The 24,800-nt window shown below is 54.5% G+C and overlaps 3 protein-coding genes across 7 annotated transcripts; 2 read left to right on the top strand and 1 right to left on the bottom strand.

The window, feature by feature from the left end:
- Positions 1-313: 313 nt before the first annotated feature.
- Positions 314-5,053, bottom strand: LOC104356322 (beclin-1). The gene is made up of 11 exons (XM_042787435.1): positions 4,879-5,053; positions 4,732-4,799; positions 4,520-4,578; positions 4,045-4,135; positions 3,642-3,778; positions 2,967-3,161; positions 2,604-2,750; positions 1,955-2,104; positions 1,812-1,872; positions 1,264-1,406; positions 314-922 (listed from the first exon to the last, which is right to left on the bottom strand). The coding sequence occupies exons 1-11, from the start codon at positions 5,003-5,005 to the stop codon at positions 754-756; spliced, it is 1,347 nt and encodes a 448-aa protein (XP_042643369.1). The 5' UTR covers positions 5,006-5,053; the 3' UTR covers positions 314-753.
- A 144-nt stretch (positions 5,054-5,197) lies between these two features.
- On the top strand, positions 5,198-11,502 carry LOC104368572 (proteasome activator complex subunit 3). Its single transcript, XM_042787478.1, has 11 exons — positions 5,198-5,331; positions 5,851-5,883; positions 6,214-6,276; positions 6,774-6,878; positions 7,187-7,235; positions 7,853-7,965; positions 8,501-8,569; positions 8,800-8,867; positions 9,022-9,076; positions 9,330-9,416; positions 9,925-11,502. The coding sequence occupies exons 1-11, from the start codon at positions 5,290-5,292 to the stop codon at positions 10,003-10,005; spliced, it is 765 nt and encodes a 254-aa protein (XP_042643412.1). The 5' UTR covers positions 5,198-5,289; the 3' UTR covers positions 10,006-11,502.
- A 4,462-nt stretch (positions 11,503-15,964) lies between these two features.
- Positions 15,965-24,534, top strand: LOC116959951 (membrane primary amine oxidase-like). 5 transcript variants are annotated; one of them, XM_042787453.1, is made up of 5 exons: positions 15,965-16,557; positions 20,842-21,926; positions 22,743-23,028; positions 23,256-23,385; positions 23,925-24,534. In XM_042787453.1, exons 1-5 carry the CDS (start codon positions 16,076-16,078, stop codon positions 24,207-24,209), a joined length of 2,268 nt encoding a protein of 755 aa, XP_042643387.1. In that variant the 5' UTR covers positions 15,965-16,075; the 3' UTR covers positions 24,210-24,534. The 5 variants fall into 5 exon arrangements, with proteins under 5 accessions (XP_042643387.1, XP_042643386.1, XP_042643388.1 ...); XM_042787452.1 differs by having other exon boundaries at positions 16,059-16,540; positions 20,825-21,926; XM_042787454.1 differs by lacking the exons at positions 15,965-16,557; positions 20,842-21,926 and adding an exon at positions 16,594-17,642.
- The last annotated feature ends 266 nt before the right edge of the window (positions 24,535-24,800 follow it).

The raw sequence follows: 24,800 nt of genomic DNA on the forward strand, positions 1-24,800 counted from the left end.
TACCCAAATAAAGCCAGACAGTTGGGCGCTGTTGTGAAAAGCACAGAACCCCACCGGTTTTGAAAGCGATGGGGTTGTTGCAAGAGCAGGTGCCTGTTCAGCCCGGCCACGTACGGGCCAGGGGCTGCTCATGCTGGGTCTGGCCCACGCCAGACGAAAGCACGCTGCCCATACAACAGTGTTTTGTTACTTAATCAGTGCAGCTCTGCAAAAACAGGCTGCAGGAACTATTACAAACAATATCATCATAGCTAACACTATTTTAAACAGTATCAAACCTTGTTAAGTTCTGTGGCACAAAGAAGTGCTGATATGTCTTAGAAAATATTTTATTTCAAGCTGTAGTTAACTCTTTAATGAACAAACAGGGCTTCTGTGAGTTCTTCCACGTTCTGCCCTGTGTTTGTAACATTTAGCTTTTCTAACCGGTGTTAAGCTGTAACAGAGTAGTATCAAATTCACTGGTGTTGTGAAGTTCAACAATAATTTATACACATTTCTACAAACCGCAAAGTACCAGTTTAGCATCTCTTTAATAGCTGATTTTTTTTCATTCTGTTCAGCTCAATGATATAACTTTACATATTGCTTTACTACATACTACTTGTAATAATGGTATTTTAAATAAAGTGTCTTGTGGATTTTTGGTATTGTAAACATTTTGTACTGGCTAATATTAACAGACATCTTAATTTGACTTTCTCCAACAAAATGCAAACACTCTACAGCTGCCAGGATGAGTTCTTTACATGGTTACTTGTTATAGAATTGGGATGAGACCCAGGCCAGACCCCACTTCAGGTTAGTTAACATGAATTTTAGTGCTTTTGTCCATTGCTCCTCAGAGTTAAACTGTGTTTTAATAGAGTAAGAGCCACCACTGCCACCTGTATCTTCAATCTTTCCTTTCTCCACGTCCATCCTGCATCACACACAAAGTTTTATTAGTGCATTACTATTGCAAGCATTTAATCTCAGTACGCCATCAAGCACTAAAATTTGAATCTGATATTCCTATTATTCTATGTAAGAATACTTTTTTTAAAGGAAATCTAGCAAGCCTCAGGTCTTCACCTGAGGAACTAGCTTTAAATTTCAATTGAGAGCAAATGTAGTAATCATGCACACTTAAAAGAACAGTGGATGATTCCAGAAAGACAGGACTGAAACAGCAAGCAGTGCTGTAGGCTGCTCCATAGGTCAGTTAGTGCTGTGCAGGACAGCATTTGAGGTGGTAATCTGACATGTTATAGCAACACTCACCTGTAAGGCAAACAAAACCGAGTTTCGCCTTTTTCCACTTCCTCTTTAAACTGCTGCACGCAGTCCAGGAAAGCCACCATTGCATGATCAAACTTATTGTCCCAGAAGAACCTCAGGCCTCCAGAACAGTACAAGGGGAGCTCCTGGAAAAGAGATTTGTTTCAGGCACCCCAAGCACTCCATTTTAGATATGGTCATCACAGCTCTTTAGTCTTGTGTGAGGCTTAAATTTGTCACAGGATGCTTAGAAATGGTTGGTGGCACGTAATAAGTATGACTTGTTTTGTGGTAAGTGCCTACCGCACACAGGCTGGGTTCCTAGTGTGGTGCATAGTTCAGGAGTCCTGTTGTTTCTAATGCTACTGGATGGCAGAATGAGTGGCTTGATACAGGATATGGAGGGAGATATTATTATGTTGGAGGAGTTGGGGCAGCTAGGCCTCCTGTACCATAAATTCATAAAGAACTGGTCTTCTGCATCCCCCAGCGTGACCAAGGCTCTGTGAGATTCAAGGTCAATGTCCTCTGATTTGTGTAGGATCTCTTACCTTTGATTTGTCTGTGAGGGACTCTAAATATGAGTGGTTGCCATATGGTACAAGACGGTATCTGAAAGGAGATATGATTCACCAGATGTATCTAACTGTCTGTATCTGGGTCACGAGTGAAATGTGTGTTGTATTGCGTTTACCTTTGAAACTTCAGGCCCATTTTGTTAGCAAGGGCGTGTAGCAACAGCACAGTCTGCCCCCAGGCAGCATTGATCTCATTCCATTCTACAGGAACGCTGGGGAGACGGCCAAGCCTGAAGTTATTTATTGTGCCAAACTGACCACTGTGCCTGTGATAAGAGGAATTATAAATAAGCGCACTGAGGCAGGAACAGTTTCTAGCGTACTAACCAAACAAGGGCCACGTACCAGCAGCTGCAGAACACACAGTGCTAAACAAGTAAAAGGAGGGTTTGGGGCTCTGCTTAAAAAGTATACGTAAATACAACCACTTGTTCTCTTTTTATGACAGAGCTCACAAGAACCAACCAAACACCCAAACCCCCGAGCTACCTGCTCTGCAAAGCCTGACATTAGAGCATTATGTTGGCTAGCACAGCAGGTCCCGGTTCATTAGTGGGGTTAGTGAAAGAGTCACTTCAGAGTCTACTCTGACACCTGCACATGGTCACGCACCTGTCGGTGACACTTGGGAGCTGTGACCAGTTGCTTTGTTGTGGGGTAACTATGACTTGACTAGCACCTTTCCTGTCAAATGCAGTATTACTTGAACTGCCCCACGTTGCAGATTCTTAGCAAACTGACGCAATATTCCAGTGTCTACGTTACCAGATATGAAAGGTTGCATTGAAAACGTTGGTTTTCTTTAGTTTATCCAATTGCATCTGAGCATAGCGCATTTGGTTGTCCACACTTTTCAGCTCATCATCTAGCTCCAGTTGTTGCCTCTTGAATTCACAGTATTCCTTCTGATACCTTTTAATAAAAGCAAGACAAGAAGTGCTAAGCACAGGCTTTTACAGAAAAGTGATTGCTCACACAGTACACTAGGTTTTTTTGGTCTAGCCAACTTCAATTTTGCAGAGAACAAGCTACTTGCATTTGGGCATTATTTACCAGTTTCTCCACCCTATAATCTCATTTATTGTTACCTAAAATCCCTGCGATAAAATGCAGTTGTAGTTCACTCACTGAGCTTCTTCCTGCTCCAGCTGCTCTGCCTCTGCCCTGACTCTCTCGAAGTCTTCAGCCACGATCTTGCGGTTCTTCTCAACGTCCTCCAGCTCCTGAATCAGTTGCTCTTCCTCCAGTGCGAGTTCTTTCAGTTCTGCTTGCAGTTTCTCCTTATCATCCTCATTCATTTGTTCCAGTATCTCCAAACATCTCCTACATGAGAGCAACAGGATTACCAAAACAGGGATCCTTGGAAGCCCCCCCACTAACAGCCCCCAGTTCCTTGACAGCCTGGGCACGGGAGCAGAAGTGCAAACAGGGACTCTGATCTCCTGTGCACCGCTCGTTAATCCTCAGCTCTCCATGCTGATCCTGCACACAGGAGAACAGGGGAGTGAGATGGTGACCGAGGATCTGTTGCTGCCTGTCAGTAACCATTTCTGTGAGGCCCCTGACTGCACAGGAATGCTGCCACTGTGGCCAGTCGTTCTGATGGGCTTACAGACTTCAGCTGCACCTGTATACCACAGAACTCTTAAAAACTTTTTTTTCATCTCCTTCGAGAAGGGAAACCCCAAGCGCTGAAGTCAGGGGTGTCTCTTCCTGATCATGGAAAGCCAGATCAAGGATGTTTTCTTTCCCGAGGCTTCAACCTAAAGCAGCTCAGCCTCAGGTCACCTCTGGATCACTCACTTGTAGTTCTGGCATTCGTTCTCCGTGATGTTAAGCTGTGTGTCTAGTTGGTCTAGCAGAGTGTCTGTGCATTCCTCACACAGAGGGTGATCCACATCTGTCTGCCCAGACATAATGTCGAAGAGGTCGCCGGTGACCTGCAGGAAGAGCTCACCGTTAGTTTGGGGGAAGCCGCAGCTGCTGCCGGCCGGTTCTCAACAGACAGGCTTGTGCTGCTTCCACTGGCAGAGTATTTTCTGCAGGTCAAATCTTGATTGAAAATGCACCAGCTTTACTGAACTACTCACCAACAAAGATCCTGGAAGGCTGGTGCTATGGGAAACTCTGCAGTTTAGCCTTACAGAGCATCCAGAAAAACCGATGCTCTGCTCAAAAGTATCCGAGTTTACCACCACTGACTTGCCTTCAGTCTCCGGCTGAGGTTTTCCATCGTGCCGCCATCTGACGCCTCTCCAATCAGCGTGAAACTGTTGGCGCTCTCTGTAGACATCATTCTTGGAAAGAATTTTATGGAAAGTTGAGCGCTGAGGGTCCAGAGGAGCCAGGCCTAGTGCTAGACTTAAATCTAAGACTTGTTCAAGAGTCAGAAAGGAAGAACATACAAGACGTACTTGCAGAAGGGTGGGGGAGCCTGCGTTTCATCAGAGCTCTCTCAGGACAGCGTTTTGTGCTAACCCGTAGCTAATAAGCAGCATCCTAAATACTGCGCGCTTAGGTATTTTTGGATGGCTGCTGAGGAGCCCAAGGGCCCCAGGGATCCCTGGGGGGAGGCTCTAAGGGGGTCTGGCACCCCGCTGAGGGGTGCCCCGTGGGGGAAGCTGCTGTGGGACCCACCCGCGGCCGGGCCGGGCCCGGGGGGAGCACGGTGGCGGCCGTACCTGGCTGGCGGGATGAACCTCCTGGACACGCCATCCTGCCGGTTCTCCGCGAAGGTTTCCTGCGGGGCAGGGGCACGCCGTTACCGGGGGGGGGGGGGGGGGGGGGCGGGAAGGGACACACGGACAGACACATGCCGTCACCGGGACGTACACACACGCCGTTACCGGAGGGGGGGGGCACCGTCACCAGCGCCCGCCCCGCCCCGCCGTACCTCCGCCACGGCGCTCTCCTCTTCGTGCGCGTCCCCGGGCCGGGCAGGGGCGGCGGTCAGCAGCGGGGCTGCGGGAGAGGAGGCGTCACCCGGGCCCGGGCCCAGGCCTGCGCGCCCGCCCCCGCCCGCCGCCCGCCCCGCCGGTACCGGTGAGCTCCTGGATGGTGAGGCGGTCGAGGATCTTGAAGGAGGTGTCGAGCTTCAGCGGCTGGCTGCAGCGCTGGCAGACGAAGCTGACCTGCGTGGTGCAGGCGGGCGGGCGGCCGCCCTCCATGGCGCCGCTCAGCCCCGCGCCCGCCCCGCCATGGCCGCGCGCCGGACGTGACGCAGCGGCCGGGCGCGCGCCCTGGTGGGGCTGCGGGGACGGCGGCCGCCATCTTCCCCCGCCCCGGGGACACGGCGGCGCGTGCGCGCGGAGGGGGCGGTGGGCGGGCGGGTCACGCGGGCGGCGGGCGCGCGCGGTATTGGCGGGCGCGCGGCGTGAGGTCAGTTCCGGTGGCGGCGACGCCGGTGGTGGGGCAGGCGGCAGCGCGAGACCCGGACCCGCCCGCCGCCGCCATGGCCTCGCTGCTCAAGGTGGACCCGGAGGTGAAGCTCAAGGTGCGACCGCCGCCCCCCCCCCCCCCCCCCCCCCCCCCGCCGGGGCGGCCCGGCCTGGGGCGGGGCGGGCCCGGCGCCCTCGCCCGTTCCGGCCCGGCCGTTGGTCGCGTGTCCGCCGAGCGCGGCCCGTTCGGTCCATCCGCCCCCCCCCCCCCCGTAGCGCCGGGGCCGCCCCCGAGCCGGGCCGTGGCGGAGGCCGGCCGGGACCCGCTCGGCCCCCGGTGCGGGCCCGGCCCGGTGCGGGCCCGGCCCTGCGCCGCCCGCGCCTTCGCGTCCAGCCCGCGCCGGCAGGACGGGCAGGGGCACGGGCAGGGGCACGGGCAGGGCCGGGGCGCCCAGCGCCTTCCGGCAGCCGCCGCTCGCTGTGCGCCGCCTCCCCCCGCTCCCGCAGGTCTCGGCGGGACGAGGGCTGCGCCGGGGCGGGTCCCGGGCACCGCGGCTGCCGGGCGCGGGGCTCGGCTTGCGCTGCGCCCCGCTTCTCGGGAGCGGCTCTGAGCTGCTGCTGTTTTCCTTCCGCAGGTTGACTCCTTCAGGGAGCGGATCACGAGCGAGGTGAGTTTCCCTCTGCCGCTGCCCCAGGATGTGATAGGGCAGGACAGAGGCTGCTCGACCGTATCTTTCCGACAGGCTCGATTGCCGTTTGACCTCTCCCGGGAGCTCAGGGGTGCTCAGAGGGTCAGGCACCAGCTGGGGTGAGGTTACGCAGCCTCACGGCTCCCCTGGCGTCTTCTCACCTTGGCACAGCGTGGCGGTTGGCAGCAGGCAGAACTTGTGTTCTTTCCTGTTTCCTGCCTTTGGACAGTTGATTTCCTTGGTGTTCTTGCCTGCTGGTGGGAACCTCGCGGCATTGTTTCACGTCGTTGTCTGTTCTTTCTCTCTCAGGCTGAAGACCTGGTGGCAAACTTTTTCCCAAAGAAGCTGTTAGAACTTGATGGGTTCCTTAAGGTAAGGTGTGCGTTGCGCTCTCTCCTTTTTCATTTTCAAGCTACGTGTTGAAAGCATGGGGCAGGTCTTGTCCTGTGTATTTTTTTGCGTTTCACCCTGTTGCAAAAGCACAGAGCAGTGGCTCCCTTGCTTTCAGGCATTTGAGTGCTGTTAGCTCTAGAGGGGGTGCTTCCTTTTCCAATTTTTCTTTGTGTGATCACCACATTTATCTTTCTTACGCATTCGGCAGCTCGGGGCTGTCCATCACGATGCTGTGGTCTCGCAGGGACTCCAGCGTTGCAGACAGTTGATAGCTTTGATCACAGTCTGGAGCTGGCATGTCGTTCTTGGGTGGAGGGAGGTCTCGTCACAGGCCTATTGTTAAGCTTTTTTTTTTCATGCATCCTTATTTTATAGTTGGATAAGAGGGAGGTCTGAATCTTTTGTCTTCTCATTGTATTTGGTGTGGCAGAACTTGTTAGTTCATAATTAAATAACAAATCTGCTTTATTTTCCAGGAGCCTATCCTGAATATTCATGATCTCACTCAGATCCATTCGGACATGAACCTCCCAGTGCCTGACCCAATTCTTCTCACGAACAGCCATGATGGACTGGACGGGGTAAGGTTACTCTCTTGGCTGTGGTCCCTACTTCTGTTAATTAAAACTGCATGGCTTGCTCGGTGCTGGAGTAGGATATTCTTATTTAATAACAGGCTATGGCTCTCCCAAAGGCTTTTAGGAATTGGTCTCTCAAGCCTGGGAAGTCTGCTGGAGGTAATGCTGTTCTCTGCAGTCCTCTTTTGTTTTTAAAGAAGGATGTTTAGAAACCAGGAGCGTAGCAGAGGCTCTAAAGTTTTCCTTATTTCCTTTGCAACACTGTTACGGCTTACGACTAGTTTGTGAGTAAAACATTTTATATATTTTAGCCAAATATGAAAAAGAGGAAGCTGGAAGACCGCGAAGAGACCTTTCAGGGTAAGAGTCCCCAAGTCTCTTGTGTTGCTGCCTGCCCCCTGAACCAGTGCACTGTGCCTTAGGGATACGAAATATGGTGAACCCCACTTGCCCTGTCCTGGCAGCAGCTGCTGCTCGTGCAGGCCTGTCCCCGAAACATCTTAGAGCCTGACCTATGGATGTTCTGTTGCGGAGGAGTCAGGTTCCAGCTCTTAGAAGCATAATTAGGACTTCTCTGATAGACATATGTAGTACTTGCTTGAGCTTGGCCTGCTGACAGGGGCAGCTGATCTCCCTGTGGCTCTGTGCTGAAAGCTCTCCTTGTCTGGAGGAAGGTACCAGGCTTTGGGTTAAGTTGAAGCAGAAACATCTCATACACGTGCATCAGGAAAAACCTTTGTGCCTAGCTTCAGCAGCCTAGAGCGCTTCAGCTCTTGTCTCTGCTCTGTGCTTTCTCTTTTCCTTCCTCTGTGGTAACTGCTGTTATCCTAGGTCAAATTTCCCGTTCCCCACAGGTTAGCTCAGTGCCCACTAGTCTTTGTGGGAGATGAGACGTGCAGGTGGACCTTCAGTCAGATCCCCTGGCACGGCTGTTCCTCATGTCGCTGACGTGAGGTGCTCTTCTCCTCTGCCGCTAGGTACCAAAGTGTTCGTGATGCCCAACGGGATGCTGAAGAGCAACCAGCAGCTGGTGGACATCATTGAGAAAGTGAAACCAGAAATCAGGCTGCTTATTGAGAAGTGTAACACGGTGGGTATGAGCACTGGAGCAAGTGGAGACAGTGGGATGCTTTTGCTCCTGGAGAGGCAAAGCTGCTCTGAGTGGAAGGAGCAGGCTCCTCTGTATTCTGTAGATGAGGGAAGACAGGATTCATATTGCACTGTCCAAAAGTGGCTAGGAGGTAGGTGTAGGGAGATAATGTTTTTGTGAGCCCTCGGGGAGCTCTCTAATTCGCCTCCTAAAGGAGGGTGATGTCTGTCATACAGGCTTCTTCCCTGAGAGTTTTCTTCACCCTCCTTTTGCACAGTCAGACACCTGCCAAGAGCTTCTGTGGCACAGTCAGGAAGCTTCCCACAGGAAGCTGTGCGTGTGCTGCCTTGTGTGGCGTCCGAGCCATGTGGGAAATGGTCTCCTCAGAAGTGTTGCACGAGCATGAAGGACTGCAGGAGTTTATAATGAATTGCTTGGCAAAGGCAGGGTCCAGGGGGGCTTTTGGTCAAACTTTTTGAGCGAGGTCTCTGTGGAGATGTTGGCATTGATCAGAGTTTTGATCTCTCCACCGCAGGTCAAAATGTGGGTGCAGCTTCTCATCCCCAGGATAGAAGATGGAAACAACTTTGGTGTTTCTATTCAGGTAAAGCACCACTGGCTCTATGCCCTGGCTCTGTGCTGTGTTCCAGGAATCTCTTGGGTTCTGCTGAATCCTGCGTTTGGTGGTGTCCAGCAGCTGCAGTTACGGGGTTGGTTCAGGTTTTAAAACCCAAACCTGAGCTTGACATGGCACTGCTGAGACGTGTTGCTTTCAGAGCCCTGAAGGCCAGCTGCAGCCTCCTGAAGCTGATGGTTTCCTTGTCTTCCCTGCAGGAGGAAACAGTTGCTGAGCTTCGAACTGTGGAGAGTGAGGCAGCATCCTACCTGGACCAGATTTCTAGGTAGGCATGCAAGAACAGACCTCTTTTTTTGGGGATCCCCTTGGGAAAAGGAAAGTGCCTGGGGAAGGTCCCCCAGCTTTTCTAGGGCAGTTTGGGCCTGAAAAAAATCTTGGTGCTATTTATCTGACCTTTAATCGCTCCCTTTTCCTTCCAGATACTATATCACAAGAGCAAAGTTGGTTTCCAAAATAGCTAAGTACCCTCATGTGGTAAGTAAACGGGCAAGTGGAGATTTACATGTTACATGCTGCTGCTTTTTGGGAGTCTGGGCCACTTCATCACTGTCCCTCTTGAGCTGAGGGTCCTGGGGGAAAAGGGGGGATCATATGAGGATGCAGGACACCTGCGTTAGAGGAGAGCAAGCTGAAGGGGGGATTCCTTTGTAAAAGGTAGGAGCTTCACTTGGTGTATGGGAGGCACAGCTGAGCTCAGGCCACTCAGCTGTGTGTCTGCTCTCTGCAGGAGGACTACCGCCGCACGGTGACAGAGATCGATGAGAAGGAGTACATTAGTCTGCGCCTGATCATTTCAGAGCTGAGGAATCAATATGTAAGTGAAAAATGGGAGCTCGCGCTGGCTCCCTGCACAGCAGTGGAGATCACCCTTTTGATCCTGCTGCTGCTCTCCCCTTTCCCTGTGAGTACACCCAGTCCTGGCAGGAAGCCGGGTTCTTTCCCGCTCCGCTTTGGCTCTAATGAGAAGAGCCACCTGTTGCCTCTCCACCATCTCCTAGAGATGCAGATGCTTCCAGCTGAGCGTTCACAGGCGTCTTGCACAAAATATTCCACCTTTGTGGGAGCCTGTGATCCTAAGCTCTTCACTCAGTACAAGCCATTGCTGGGGTCTGTAAAGAAATCTCTTTGTGGTGTTACATGCAGTGGCTTCTGTAAAGTCTGGCTGAAGGAAGCCCTTACCTTTACTGGATGTGTGATTGTACGCAGGGGTTGAGGGTAGCGCCAAGGTGTGCTCTGCCTGGTGTTAACCAGTGCTCGCTGTGAAAGCTGAACACTGGGTGACTTCATCCTTCTTATCTGAGCCCTGTTCTTCCTTTTTGCAGGTCACTTTGCATGACATGATCCTTAAAAACATTGAGAAGATTAAGAGGCCTCGGAGCAGCAATGCTGAGACCCTCTATTAAGTGTCAACATTTGAACTTGAGAACTGTTCAGTCAACTAAAGACCGTCATTGCCTTGGTTTGTTACGTGACTATCGAGATGGGAAACTGGCTGGAAATAGTATTGCATTCTTAGTTAAACTCTAAAGAAATTCTTGCCTAGTTTTGTGATTGGTTTTGTTCAGGTCTCAGGAGCTCTCCTCCCTCTAGTAACTGGTAATGAGAAGGCCGTGCTGCTTTGGGGTGCCCTAGAGGCTACTGCAGAGTGACAGCACCAGCCAGGCAGGAACATTCCTTCATGCCTTCCTCCCTACCTGAGTAGGAATGACCCTAGAGACCAAGCCCTTGCCCTGTCCCGTCTCTTGGCTGTAGGCTTCACTGGGGTCTCTGGGAATGGGGCAGACAGTCTTCAGCACGAGAGCAGGCTGACATGGTGGTGTAGCGGCAGGGAAGCTCGCTCCCCACTGCCGGCTGTAGCTGGGCCTCTCTGCTGCTGGTGCTCTGCACTGACCCCTCGTGAAGACAGGGGAACCTGCCCCTTCGGGGCTGGGGGCAGCCGCCTCGCCCCAGTGCCGCTGAGCGGCCTGCACTCCCCTTCTGCCTCTGTTCTGACTCAGCAGAGCCTGCCCCGTCTGCCTCTGCCTCGTCCGTTCCGGCTAGATCAGTGCAGGGCGCGAGGTGGTGCTCGGAACGGGCTGGCTGCGAGCTCAGGTGGCTTCTGCTCCTGTCTGCGATTTGACTAGAGCCGCTTTCTTGGCTAAAACCAGTTACTTCACCTGTGTCCTAGTGCCCCTCCAGCATGAGATGCTTTTGCCCAGGCTGGGAGAAGGGAAGTGCTGATGCTGAAGTCCTGATAGTCTCCGCACATGGTCAGACAGACCCGCCGTCTCCCGGCAGTGCTGCCCGCTGCCTGGGCAGAGCAGGCTGGCTGCGGCAGCTGGTGCTTGGGGTGAGGATGGCCAATGCCCACCCAGTACCAGTGCAGACCTTGTAGTCTTTCCCCTGCAAAGGGCACGCTTGTGTGCCTGCTGACTCCTCTAAGCCACTGGAACGTTTCATGGTCCATTACAAACCCCTTTGGAAATGACTGGTTGTGTTGCGTCAGTTTTTCTGTGTGGCAAGTGGGCCCGTAACGCTGCAGGCTCCAGAATCTTCTTATTTATAGTATTTCTACTTCAGTCCCCTATTCAGGGAACGTTAAATCATTTGTTTCAGGAACCTTGCTGTTTCCCGGGTCTCGCTGTTACACCTGTATATTCTTATTGTGCAGTAGCCTTAATAGTTGTGTTAACCTCATTGTAACAACAGTGACAAATGGAATGAACTTTCTCCCTTTCTTTTTTACTTTGTTTTTGTTTCTTCTGCTTCCACATCTAAGAGCCATGTTGTCTCTTGCTGGTTTCCCAGGGATTTGCCCAGAGTGTGGAGGGCTGCTGGCCCTTGCTATAGACTCTTCTGTTGTTGTTTGTAGTAAGTCAACTCTTAGTCTTCCCGCTAATAAATATTCAGTAACAAACCAACTGCGTTCTAGCTGCTGTCTGGGAGCAGCACTTCCCCTTGTGTTTCTTTGTATTGATTCCTTTTAATTTGTTCGGCTCGCTTTGCCAGATGAAAGTATGTAAACTTTACCATGTCAAGAAATTAAAATAAGGTACTTGGAATTCTTTTAAGGTAGCCCCTTGTGTGTGATACTGAGCTCTTAGGCTGTGCAGTGTTAATGTCTGTTCTGGTCCTGCCTTTCTCACATCCAGTCGCTCCTTTCCTGCATTCTCCTCATTCCTCGTTTTGACTGTGTTGTAAACTGCTATGCACTGCTTTGTAGGCTCGCTCTATTCCTTTATGCCTTAGATTTGGCCCGCGGTCTTGGGTTTAATGTGATCTGTCCCATCTCAACCCAGCGTGTGGGACTCGGACCGTCTCGGTTAAAAGAGATGCAAGAGACTTGCGTGGTGTTTCCCCAAGGGTCTGCAGCCAGCTCCGTGGCTGCTCCCGCACCTCTGCCGAGCGCCCGGAGGGTCTGTTCGGTGCGTGGTCCGTTAACTCTTGACCGCTCTGTGCCTGCGGTACCAAAGGACGTGCAGGCCGCCCTGCGGTCCCCCAGCCAACGCGTCCTCGGCTTCTCCCTGGGCCACCAGCCTTGTTGTTGCGCTTCCTCCCGTGCCAGCCGGGGTGCCACTAGGTGGGGCCCTGCCCGGCCCGGGGAGCAGCTGGCGCAGACCGGGGCTCTGGGCTGGCACGTCCAGCCCCGGCAGCCACAGCCGCCGGGAAGCGGGAGCAGGCGCCTGCGGACTGAGGCTTCCTGGCTCCCGCCGGGCCGCCTGCCCCACGGCGCTGCCTGCGGAGGGGGAGAGGCTGGGGGGTGCCCCAGCCGCTCTGGGGACGGTGGGAGTCGAGCTGGAATCGGGTTGCCGAGGAGGCTGGAGCCAGAGCTCAAGGGAAGGGCTGTCGCTGGCAGGACTCGATGTGGCGGAGCACGAGGGGTTCCTCTTTGCTGCAGCCAGAAGAAACTGAACTCCCGGGAGGCCTGTGCCAGCAGTCCTGTGAAGGACGGAGCATCCGGGACAGGGAGCGTGGTTCACCCGCAGCAGAGAGGAGGGTCTGTTGTCCGTGAACCTCACCACTCCGTCTCAGCACAGTGGTTTCTGCTTTGCTCTCCAGGAGAAGTGGCAGCGTGCTGTCAGGTCTCCAATTCACAAGTTCTTGAGACATCCCAGCTTATATGCAGTGACCGTTAAAACTCTGAGAGGAGAATAAAGGCACAGCAGTTGTGTGCAGACACAAACACTGCCAGAAACGCAGCCAGCATGGGTAAGGGTCAAGCAATTTCCACTGTTCCGTTTTACACAAGCTGACCCTAGGAGATGAGGGAATGAGAGTGGGAGTTTTCCGAAGTCTGAGGTCTGGCTTGGGGTATGCTTAAGGCTTGCCTGCGTTAAGGGAGTTGGCAAGGAGTTTTCTGTACTATACTCTCTACCAGGCTGTCTGGCAGTCACTGACTCAGTTTTTCTGAATGAAAAGCTGTCTGTCTCTGGTTTTGGTTTCTATAAATTTCAGAGACTATTTTTTGCCACCTCTACCTTTCTGTGCAAGTGAAAAACAGCAAACTCCTCTCTTCCTTGCTTTGTCTGGGAGACGTGGGCAATTTAGCGAATAAAAGATGTACTGATGTCCAGTACCTATAAATGGCCGTGTAGCCAAAGTAAACATTGGTAGGATATGAGCTCTCCATATTAGGTGTGGGACAGAGTGATGGGGTAATCAGACTGGGGAGCTAAGTTGTGGGAAGAGGTATGTGCACCAAACAGAGCATAAACAAGTTACGCTGCTGTCAGTGAGGCATGTAATTTTTTAAATTCTAGGTTAGCTTTAAGCTGCTTCAGGCTTCTTTTGGAGAAGGTACGTAAGCAATTCAGGGGTATGTGTGGCCCCTAAAGATCCCTGATTGGTTTTCATCAGTAAGGTATTGACACAGGTTTCCTGGCTCTGCAGGCTCAGTTAATTACTCTGCTTCCTGAAATTTCTGCTGCAAGATGGAGATGGATTTAGGGCTGTTGTCTTTATTCTGAAACCGAGTTCCCAGAAAGTTCAGGCTGATTCCTGTGTTGCTTGTAATAGGCTTTAAAAGTCCTCAGCTTGAAAAGTACAGCAGAAATGGACAGCATTAAATAACGTGGCATTAGACATGGCATCCATGGCACATACCCTGTAGTGGGGCAGAGGCAGCAGAGAAAGCTTTGTTTGTGTCATCTGTGTCCTGCAGACCTGGGGTGTGTGCTGTGGGTTGGTTTGCCATGGGGATGTCATTACATGTTAGCGTTTTCCTTCTTTTCCAAACATGACATGCACAGAACCAAGAGTGTTCCCACACTTTATTTTCGGACCTCTCCCAGGCAAGCTGCAGGGTTGAGTTGTGATTTGTGGGACAGTAAGGCCTGTGGAGTTTATCCAGTTCTCTTAAACTACTGCTGTGCTGCTTAGAAAACGACCATCTGTAATTGCAGCCTATGCCTTGACTTTTAGAGGCTTGGGATACAAAACCAAGAGGCAAAGTCAAATCTGAATGATCTGCTCTTTTTCTCCTTCTTTAAGGAAATGTCAGTGTGAGTGTTGCGCACGCAGCCTCAGAGGTTTGTGCAGTAGTCTCAGCTCAGCTGTGTCGGTGCACGTTGCAGCAGAACAGAACCACCTGGGAGGCCGGGGGTGTGTCTTGGCCCTGCTCTAAACCTTAACTGGGGTACCAGCGCATCCTCTCAGCACTTGGAGTGGAACGGATACCATCTTCCTGGGCTTACACCAAAAGGGGATTTTTTTTTCCTTTCAAGCCTAACCCCAAGTAATCCTTAAAGCCTCGTTGACTTCATGGCTTAAAAGACTGACTTGGAAGTCAGCACTTCTTTCCTTAATTTGGGGCTACTAGGAGGCGTCTGATTCTGCCACTGGAGGCCAGTTGAATGTGAGCAGGGCACCTCTGCAAGCCGTAGCTGTTGCGTCCCGTGTAGCCAAGGCTCTCTTCTCATCGGTCCTGTTTCTTCTCGTCTGTCCCGTCTCTCCCCATTGCTTGTGCCCGTGCTGCAGAGTGAGCCCCTCTCCTGGCACGGCAGCCAGGTGAATCGGCTGCTGTGGCTCTGCAGGCTTTGCTGTCGCGGCACCCGGCGAGGCGGAGGTGACGCGTGCCGGCACAGAGTGGACGTGCGTGTCCCTGGGCCGGAGAGGCTGAGGCTGCCAGTGTGGTGAGGATAAGGGAGAGCGTCCTGCGGCAGCGTGGCCTCCTGCCTGCCAGTGTGGTGCCTGGTGGGCACGGCTGGAGGACCGCAGAGGAGCTGAGGCCAGGGCAAGACCTGCTGCAGAGGAGGAACTGGAGGCAGTGCTGAGGCTGCGGGGGGGCTGCCTCCCACCAGGAAACCTTGACGGGAGGAGGAAGGGAAGGCCAGGGTGAGGTGAGGTGAGGCTGGCAGCAGGAGTGGAAATGCTGGGTTGACACTCCAGCTGTGGTTCTCTTGGATGCCTTGTGCTTCTCGGCACCAGCTCCGGGACAGGCAGGGCTGGTGGCTCAGGCGGTGCATCTTGTCTATGCCAAGCATCTGCCCCGTGGCAGGACGGAGCACCACGTCCTGTTGGCTGGCCACCTCCTTCTGCCAAGGCCTTTCAACAGTGCTGTGACACCAGCAGAGTGACCTTCGGTGGCAACGGCAGAGAGGAGTTGTCTCAACCTGTGGTAGAAACCCTGGAGGTGGCTGCTCAGCCTGGGCAGCGGTAGCCTGGCAGCACAGCGATGGCAGGCGCTGCCCTCGGCTGCCTGCTCAGATGCTGCGGGTTGGGGTGGTTTTGTCCTTGGAACTTCTCAGAAGCTGCACCCCAGTTTATCTTTGAATCAGAGGCAGAAACAAAAGCCGTGTGACCTTTTCGGTGGAATGCGGGGGGATTAATTAGTTCACAGCTGTTCAGAGGTGCAAACCAAGAGGTAGTTGTTCACAGCCCATTGGGTCCTGAATCTCAACTTGAACTACATCTCTCCATGCCTGACAAATTTTTTATACTACTACACAGATGGATGTGTTTTCAGCAAAGTCTTCCATGTGGAAGATTTAAAAAAATAAAAAGTAACTCCAGGTTTGGAATCTTGCTGCCAGGGAGAGTGTTTACAAGGAAGCAGCCTGGTAAACAAGGAAATTTGGTGAGTTGCAAAGAAGTGAAATTCTACAGTATGGCAACAATTCCCAGCTTGTCAGAGCCTCACAGTAGTCCCAGCCACCTCAGGCTGACTAAAAGATCTTCATTTTTACAGGCAGCCTCAGGAAGCTAGGTTGGACTGAAAAAGTAACAGAATTATGTGAAACTTGTCTGAGTCACTGACCCTGCATCTCCACTAGTTCTTCCACAGCACTGCTCGTGAAGGAGGACAGAGAAGGCTGCAGCTCAGAGAGGAGATCTGCCCTTTCTGGTCGCCACGAACTTCAGATCTCCTCCCCTAGCCTCTCCCAGTCTTTTGTGCTTTCTGTGCTAACCCTTCCAGTGCAGCGTAAACTGACGGAGGCAGCAGCTAGAAACCTTGCTCTGAAAGCTGCTGTGAGTGCCTTGGGACCAGCAGCAGGTATGCACATGAAAACTGTTCTCGTCCTCCTCGTTCTGGCTTTAGCCACGATATTTGCCTTAGTCTGTGTGTTGCTGACCAGAGGAAGGGCCCCCAGCACCTGCCAGCACCAGCCCCGGGAGCAGGAGGACACCGATGCTGGCCAGAGCCTGGTCTTTGCCGACCTGACAGGCGAAGAGATGGTGCAAGTGGTGCGGTACCTGCAGGGAAACCTCGGGGTGCAGCTGGTCGACGCCTCGCGTGCCGAACCCTCGGACAACTGCATCGCCTCCGTCGACCTGCAGGTCCCCGCCAAGGCAGAGGTGCTGCGGTTCCTGGACGGGGGGGGGCCTCGCCCCCCCCGGGAGGCGCTGGCTGTGCTGTACTTTGGGAACCAGCCAGACCCCAACGTCACCGAGTACGTGGTGGGTCCGCTGCCGGCGCCGGTGTATCACCGGGATGTCACGGTGCGGAAGTACGGCGGGAAGGTGCCGTACCACCGCAGGCCGATGCTGGCTGTTGAATACAAACAGATTGCGGGGTTTTTAAAAGGCCAAGTGTTTGCCACCGCTCCATCTTTCATGCGTCAAGTAATGGAGTATGACGGGGCCAGTCTAGCACCCCTGGCAGCCGCTCCCCGTGGATTCCAGTCTGGAGATCGGATCACCTGGTTCGCTTTGTTTCAGAACGTGAGTGGGTTCTTTGTGCACCCGGTGGGGCTGGAGGTGCTGGTGGACCACAGCAGCCTGGACGTCTCCCAGTGGGCGGTGAGCAGGGTCTTCTACAACGGCCAGTACTACAAGGACATGGTTCAGCTGGAGAGCGCCTACGTCCAGGGTCGTATCAGCGTGGAGAAAGTGAGGAAAGCGCCGCGGGACGGGGACTTCTCATCCATGAAGCCCCGAGCACCCTCGGCTGCGCTGCTCCCTTTGCAGTACGAGCCCCAGGGTCCCCGCTACAGCGTCAGGAACAACCACGTCCTCTTCCAGGCCTGGAGCTTTGCCTTTGGGATGAGCGTGCAGACGGGCCTGCGCCTGTTCGACATCCGACACAAGGGGGAGAGGGTTGCCTATGAAATCAGCATCCAAGAGGCGTTGTCGGTGTACGGCTCCAACTGCCCTGGAGGGATGTCGACGAGGTACATGGATGGGAGCTTTGGGATCGGGCGCTACACCTCCCCCTTGGTGCGGGGGGTCGACTGCCCGTACTCAGCCACGTACGTCGACACACACTCTCTGTCTGAGACCCTGAGTCCCAGGAAAAGAAAGGCTTCCCTCTGCATCTTTGAGCAGAACCTGGGCTCCCCTCTGAGGCGCCACTACTCCAACCTGCAGTCGCTCTACTACGGTGGGCTGGTCAACTCTGCTCTGGTTGTTCGGTCCATCGCGACTGTGGGCAACTACGACTACGTGTGGGACTTCATCTTCTACCAGAACGGGGCCATCGAAGGCAAGGTCCAGGCCACGGGGTACGTGACCTCATCCTTCCTCCACGGGGATGGTCTGAGATACGGCAACAGGGTTTGGGAGCACACACTGGGCATGATACACACTCATTCCATCAACTATAAAGTGGACTTGGACGTGGGAGGTAGGTCTGGGTCTTCCTTTCATATCTGCCCTTATACAGGTAAACCCCAGAGCTTTGGCAAGATTGCCTCCCAGTCCGTAGAGTCCCTGATAACTGACATCGGAATTCGGCTTTCTCGCTCTCCTAACCCCTTCTTTCACTTCAAAATTATTTTTCTGTGTATAAAGCAGTCTTCAAGGCCATGTAGTTGAAGGCAGTGGGAATTGTCTGGGAGCTCCGTGTTCAGCCCAGGGAAAGTATGAGAGGTAGCAGCTGAAAAATGTTTGTGTTTCCTTGAGGCCTCATGTCTGGCAGAGTGCGTGTTGCTATAGGCATGGCCCCGCAGACGGGAGGGACAGCCCTGTCTGCAGGGCTGAAGGCGTGAGCCTGCTCTTGCTGCTCCTGGTGCTGGTCATGAAGCTTCTTGTAACTGGGAAGGTCCTTTCTGTATTTTGTCTGCCCAGCGTAAAGCAGGGCAGCTGGGCTGGTGCTCTGCAGGGCTGAGCTTGCACAGCTCTATCCCTGCTTCTCTTTTGAGGAAACACTTGTAAGTTAGATCCTGAGTCTTGGGCTGCAAAGCCACTGCTCTGAGCCAGTGAATTCCCCTACTCTTGCACAGAGTCACGGTTTTTGGCGGTGGATCCCTGCTGAGGGTTATTTGAGTCCAGGAGCAGCCCTTTGCTGCACCGTCTGGCAGGCTGAGCAGGGGAGCGCTGGCATCCACCCTGGGAGGAGCACGGATGCTCAGCCTGAACCGACAGCTTTGCTTCCCCTGAAAGGCCATTCCAGTAACTGCAGCCCAGGGAGGTGCAAGGGCGGTGGTGATGCTGGAGCACAGACTGAAAGCATTAGGTGTCTGTTATTGAAACCCGCTCCTGTAAAACGTAGGGGAAAAAAATGTTTTACATCTGCACGGAACCAAAGAGATTGCTGGTAGGCAGCGGACTGCATCTGTACCAGCCCGGGGAGGAGCGCAGCTCCTGTAACCCATGCTGTCTCCTGGATTGTGGGGAGCAGTTGGAGAACTAACGGGTGCCAAGCTGCAGCTGACTCCAATGCAAGCGTTCAGTCCTGGCATGTGTCCTCTCTTGTACCTGCCTGCGATGCAGAGGTTTGTGTGACCCTGAAAGCTGCTGCTGCTGTCATTACTGTCAAAACCAGGGCTGGTACTGGTTTCCTTCCTGCAAGTGAGGCTCAGAAACGTGCTAAATTACAGTTCCTGCATGGTAGCAAGGTCCTTTTCTGTAGCTGCTGTACCCCTCAGTTTCCCTGCTCTGTTTACAGAAGCTGAGCCCTGGCTGCTGCAAAATGCTCTTGAGCAGAGTTGTGTAAAATCCCAGACTTGTTCCCCTTAGCGAGGGAGGGGAGCCCTGTCCTGAGCAGCAGGGCTTGGGGCCATGCGGGCTGCTCAAGCCGTGCCCGGCGGGACTCCCACCTTCTGAGCGCAGGGAAGGGAAAACCGCAGCACAGCAAAAATGGGTCATCTCCCACACAGGTTTCTTGGATCCTGATCTGAGGCTGGTGTAGCACCTGCAGGGAGAAAGGGCGATTATTCCCTGGCTGGAAGTGAGAATGAGAACGCAAGTTCCTAAATTAACATGATAGCAAGAGTGATAAATTGATCCAGTGCTGTAGTGGTTTCAACCCCTGCCCAGCCCCTCCTGCCTGTGCCTCAAACTGTCCCCACCACAAGGGTGTGAAGTAGACCACCATCTCCAGAAAGGCATCCTCAGCGGGCGGTGTGCCGCTGCCGCCCCGTGCGGGGCCAGGCGCGTGGGGCCGGAGGTGCACGAGCAGCTGCCTCGCACCGCGCTGGGGTGGCCCCGGTGCCCTGGCTCGCTGCTCCCCTCGCCGGGGAAGGTCCGTCGTGCAGTCAGGAGTACAAAGTTTCCTGACAGTAGCCATTTCTGTCCGTGACAGCTCTGCTCCGAGGATTGTATCTGCGGGAGTGGGGTTGGGATGGCTGAATGGGGACAGATGTGTCCTGTTCGCCATCCTGCAGCTTCTGCTCTTCCTGGTGCAGCTGCTCCAGGGACTGCCTGTCGTTTGCAGTTGCTGCCAGAGGTTCAGCAAGCGCTGCCTGTTCTCGGCAGGGACCGTCCTCCTGTCTCAGCTAGTCTGCCCACAGCTGAATCCAGGCTGGAGCTGCCAGGTTGCTTCCCTCAAGGTTGGGAGGGACTTGGAGGCAACAGAGAATGGCGACAGGGAGAACTGGCATGTGGAGGTGCGGGGGAACCGGCAGGTCTTGGGCTCTCCTGGAGTGCCAGCCCAGCCCAGCCCTTCAGGGGAGCGGGGCTGGTCCCCAGGCACCGGGGTGCAGAAGGACCGGGCCGGCTGAGCCTGCTCCTGTGGCATCACTGTGCTCCCACGAGACAGGACGGGGTGTCCTGGGAGATGCTGGGAGAAGCAAAAGCCCCTTGGGCAGACGGAGGCCAGGGCTCTTTGTGGTGTCACCCTGCAGCAGAGACAGGCAGCAGTAGCTTGGGGAGTGACTCAGATGCCGGCTCCCAGCTGGCTTCCTCAGTGTGTCTGGGGTGGGGAGGAAACAGGCTGAACTGGCTGGGACCTGTGATCTCCTCTCCGAGTCCCCTGCAAGCTCCAGGCTCGCTCCCCACCTCGCAAGCGACGCCTTTACGCCCACAGTCGGGAAATGAATAAAGAGCCTGGTCTGCAGGTGAGGGACGCATTCTGGATGCTGCAGCCAAACCCTGCACAGTGCCTCTGCGCTTGGAGAGATGAACCCCAAACTTTCCTACCTTCTCCTGTTTGGGGCTGCGGTGATAATCTTCATCCTCTCCTGCATGCTACTGAGCAGGGGCAGGCGATCGCCCAGCTGTGATTCCCAGCCCCACATCGTGGAGAAGATGGGAACCACGAGCCAGAGCCTGGTCTTTGCCGACCTGACAGGCGAAGAGATGGTGCAAGTGGTGCGGTACCTGCAGGGAAACCTCGGGGTGCAGCTGGTCGACGCCTCGCGTGCCGAACCCTCGGACAACTGCATCGCCTCCGTCGACCTGCAGGTCCCCGCCAAGGCAGAGGTGCTGCGGTTCCTGGACGGGGGGGGGCCTCGCCCCCCCCGGGAGGCGCTGGCTGTGCTGTACTTTGGGAACCAGCCAGACCCCAACGTCACCGAGTACGTGGTGGGTCCGCTGCCGGCGCCGGTGTATCACCGGGATGTCACGGTGCGGAAGTACGGCGGGAAGGTGCCGTACCACCGCAGGCCGATGCTGGGCAGCGAGTACGAGCAGGTGGGAGCATTCCTGGAGACGGTGGCATTTGCTGCAGCCCCGACCTTCCTGAAAGAAGTCTTTGAGTACGACGGTACCAATGTGGCGTTTCAGACCGCAGCCCCTCACGGATTCCAATCTGGAGACCGTAAGTCCTGGTTCATTGTATTTCAGAACGTGAGTGGGTTCTTTGTGCACCCGGTGGGGCTGGAGGTGCTGGTGGACCACAGCAGCCTGGACGTCTCCCAGTGGGCGGTGAGCAGGGTCTTCTACAACGGCCAGTACTACAAGGACATGGTTCAGCTGGAGAGCGCCTACGTCCAGGGTCGTATCAGCGTGGAGAAAGTGAGGAAAGCGCCGCGGGACGGGGACTTCTCATCCATGAAGCCCCGAGCACCCTCGGCTGCGCTGCTCCCTTTGCAGTACGAGCCCCAGGGTCCCCGCTACAGCGTCAGGAACAACCACGTCCTCTTCCAGGCCTGGAGCTTTGCCTTTGGGATGAGCGTGCAGACGGGCCTGCGCCTGTTCGACATCCGACACAAGGGGGAGAGGGTTGCCTATGAAATCAGCATCCAAGAGGCGTTGTCGGTGTACGGCTCCAACTGCCCTGGAGGGATGTCGACGAGGTACATGGATGGGAGCTTTGGGATCGGGCGCTACACCTCCCCCTTGGTGCGGGGGGTCGACTGCCCGTACTCAGCCACGTACGTCGACACACACTCTCTGTCTGAGACCCTGAGTCCCAGGAAAAGAAAGGCTTCCCTCTGCATCTTTGAGCAGAACCTGGGCTCCCCTCTGAGGCGCCACTACTCCAACCTGCAGTCGCTCTACTACGGTGGGCTGGTCAACTCTGCTCTGGTTGTTCGGTCCATCGCGACTGTGGGCAACTACGACTACGTGTGGGACTTCATCTTCTACCAGAACGGGGCCATCGAAGGCAAGGTCCAGGCCACGGGGTACGTGACCTCATCCTTCCTCCACGGGGATGGTCTGAGATACGGCAACAGGGTTTGGGAGCACACACTGGGTACAATACGCACCCATTCCATCAACTATAAAGTGGACTTGGACGTGGGAGGTAGGTCTGGGTCTTCTCTCCTTTGTGCCCTTCCTTAGTACTGATAGACTCTCAATACTTGACATTTGTGGGCCTTATACAGATTTTTTTTTTCTGCATGTGGGGTGGGATGATGAGGGGAGCAGAGCATGGGAGGACTTTGTGCTCCAAGCACTGGCTGGCCCAGGCAATGGGTGCTGAGCCCTGGCCCCTCTGCCAGAGCAATGCTGATGCTGGCCATCGAGCGCTCTCAGCCAGCTCTTTGCCTTGTCCCTGGATTTATTTGCTCTTGTGCCCCTGCTGTTGATCTGAGCCTCTGGCTCGTGACTCTTCTTGGTGGGAAGACCTGAACTGCACAGCGCTGCTCCAGTTTTGTGATGTGCAAATGTGCTCAGAGCCTGGGCTCTTCCTAGTGCTTTCCAGCTCGCAAGACGCATGCTGATGATCATAAGCACGGTGCCTGGGCCATCAGGAGCTTGAGTTAATTAGACTGTGTTTGCACCAGAAAGCAAAGCTGTTGTTCTGCACTGGGATGAAGCTCCCCTATTGTCCCTTGCAGAGGGCGAGGGTCCCCATGGATGGTGGTGTCTGCCACAGCTTGGTCTTGCCTGGGGCAGATAAACCTGCAGTCACACAGCCATAGATAAATGTACACGATGTACAGTCGCAGTGTGTGGAGCTGCAGAGCAGTAAACTGCTCTCCTAAGCAGAAGCCAGTGCTCAGAGCCCGGTGTGCAGGAAGGGATGACGGGGAGAGTGAGCTCTGGCTGCAGTGATGTCCATGGGGAGCAGGGGACTGTAGGGATGCCCCTCAGTGTCTCTGCTCTTGCTTTGCAGGGGTGAAAAACTCCCTGGTGGCCCACGACATGGTGTTTGAGATGGCGCGGGCTCCCTGGAGCCCAGAGCAGCAGATAGAGCGGCCGCGACTCGCCAAGAAGGTCCTGGACACGGAGGACCAGGCTGCCTTCCGGCTCCAGTCGAAGATGCCCAGATACATCTACTTCGCAGCCAACAGCAAAAACAAGTGGGGCCACCAGCGTGGTTACAGGATCCAGATCACCAGTTTTGCAGGGGACCATGTCCCCGAAGCCAGCTCCATGGAGAAGGCCATCAGCTGGGCAAGGTCAGGCTGCTCTGACTGGGGGACAGCAGGTTCTCAGAGACACCCCCAGCCCTGTCCGCTGGGGAGGCATCACCTGGATGTTCCTTGATGGGGAGGCACAGGGAAAACACTTTCCGGGACTGGGGTTACTCTGCAGGAGCAGGCTTGAGCTCTGCAGACCCTGGGGAGCTGGGTTTTAGCTCTGCCCTGACCCAGGGGGGTGCTCCCATCTTTCTTCTTGTCCTCAGGTACCAGCTGGCCGTCACCCGGCGCAAGGAGGAGGAGCCCACCAGCACCAGCATCTACAACCAGAACGACCCCTGGACACCCACTGTCACCTTCGCCAGCTTCATCAACAATGAGACCATCACCAACGAGGTGGGCTGGGGTCCCCTGGGCTGGAGCTGTACTACCCAGCTGTGGCAGGAGCCCCAGAGCTGCCCCAGGGGCTGAGTGACCCTGGCATTGCCCATGGGGCGGGGGGCTCAGCTGGGAGAGCAGCAGCTCTGGGGAATGGGGAAAGTGGGTTTGAGCATCCCCTTTCTGTGTATCTGCTTGGTGCTTTGGTCAGAGCATGTAGATCAGAGTGCAGAGCAGGAGCTCGTTTCTCCCTATGGAGAAATGCTGGCAAAATGTCAGGAAAATCTCTACAAGGCACGAGATTGACCGCGAGGCTCAGGGCAAGGGCCCTGCTGCTGGTTGGATATCTGTGGCCATGGCTGTGGGCAGGTCTTTGGGGAAGGGAGGGGATCTTTCCCAGGAGGGGGGAGCTCGGCATGTGGGAATGCGGCTGGGCTGGTGTCTGTGGAGGTCCCCTCCTGCTCTCCTGTCATTTTCCATGGCCCCTGTGCAGATTTTGGTCACTGCCGCTGCAGGCTTCTGAAATAACTGTGGTCTTGTGGCTCTTCCCTGCCTAGGACCTGGTTGCCTGGATAACCACTGGTTTCCTTCATATCCCGCACTCTGAGGATATTCCCAACACTGTGACAGTGGGAAACTCGGTTGGCTTTCTCCTGAGACCCTACAACTACTATGACCTGGACCCCTCCATATTCTCACACGATGGCGTATTTTTCACCAGTGAGCAGGACTTCATGGCCTGTGAAATCAACCCGATTGCATGCCTGCCCAAAACTGCCTCTTGTTTGCCAAACTTCCCTCCATTCACCTATGATGGTTTCCAAAATACGAGCAGGCTTTAATGCTACAGGACAGTGTTAGGAGACACAATCAGAGATACCAGGTTGACTGTTCTGTCTCAGTTTTCAGTTTTTTAGTGAAGTTGTCTCAATTTCCATTGTGCAATGACTTCGCTTTTTATCACTGCTTTTAAATAGTGCTCTTTAAAAGGGAAGCATAATCTTCCTGGCATGATGCCAGATGGGAGTCTACATTATCTCTGTTAATTGCTGAATTTGAGTCTGTCACAGGAGGGAAGTGAGGAGAAAGTTCTGTTCCTCTGCTGTAGAAGCAAGTGCTGTGTAGTGCCTATCTCAGGTTAAAAAAAATGAAAATGATTCTGGTCCAGTGGGCTCTCAAGTGTCTCGTTCTTATGACTTACAGCAGTGTCTGCTGGGGGGGTGATGCCATGTCTCCGACATGTTCCCTGCACCCACAAACCAGCCCATCAGCCAGGCTGTGGGCACCCGCCCAGACACGGAGACAGTCCAGCAGAAGGGACAGGCGGGGGGAGTCCCAGGGCGCTGGCACCGAGCTCTGCAGGGGCTTGGGGTGGCGCTGGGGACAACCAGGACCCGCTCGGGCACTCGCCACTGGGTGTGAGGGGAGCGGAG

This window comes from Tyto alba, unplaced genomic scaffold, assembly GCF_018691265.1.
Source record: "Tyto alba isolate M040663 unplaced genomic scaffold, T.alba_DEE_v4.0 Super-Scaffold_12, whole genome shotgun sequence".
NCBI classification, from domain to species: domain Eukaryota; kingdom Metazoa; phylum Chordata; class Aves; order Strigiformes; family Tytonidae; genus Tyto; species Tyto alba.

Coding starts and splice junctions, on each gene's coding strand:
- LOC104356322 (XM_042787435.1), bottom strand. CDS start 5,005: ATGGAGGGCGGCCGCCCGCCCGCCTGCACCACGCAGGTCAGCTTCGTC. Junction 2,751..2,966: donor CTGGAGCAGGAAGAAGCTCA/GTGAGTGAACTA, acceptor TTTTATTAAAAG/GTATCAGAAGGAATACTGTG. Junction 1,873..1,954: donor ATGGGCCTGAAGTTTCAAAG/GTAAACGCAATA, acceptor ATCTCCTTTCAG/ATACCGTCTTGTACCATATG.
- LOC104368572 (XM_042787478.1), top strand. CDS start 5,290: ATGGCCTCGCTGCTCAAGGTGGACCCGGAGGTGAAGCTCAAG. Junction 6,879..7,186: donor GCCATGATGGACTGGACGGG/GTAAGGTTACTC, acceptor TATATATTTTAG/CCAAATATGAAAAAGAGGAA. Junction 7,236..7,852: donor CCGCGAAGAGACCTTTCAGG/GTAAGAGTCCCC, acceptor CTCTGCCGCTAG/GTACCAAAGTGTTCGTGATG.
- LOC116959951 (XM_042787451.1), top strand. CDS start 20,357: ATGAACCCCAAACTTTCCTACCTTCTCCTGTTTGGGGCTGCGGTGATA. Junction 23,029..23,255: donor AAGGCCATCAGCTGGGCAAG/GTCAGGCTGCTC, acceptor TCTTGTCCTCAG/GTACCAGCTGGCCGTCACCC. Junction 23,386..23,924: donor ATGAGACCATCACCAACGAG/GTGGGCTGGGGT, acceptor TTCCCTGCCTAG/GACCTGGTTGCCTGGATAAC.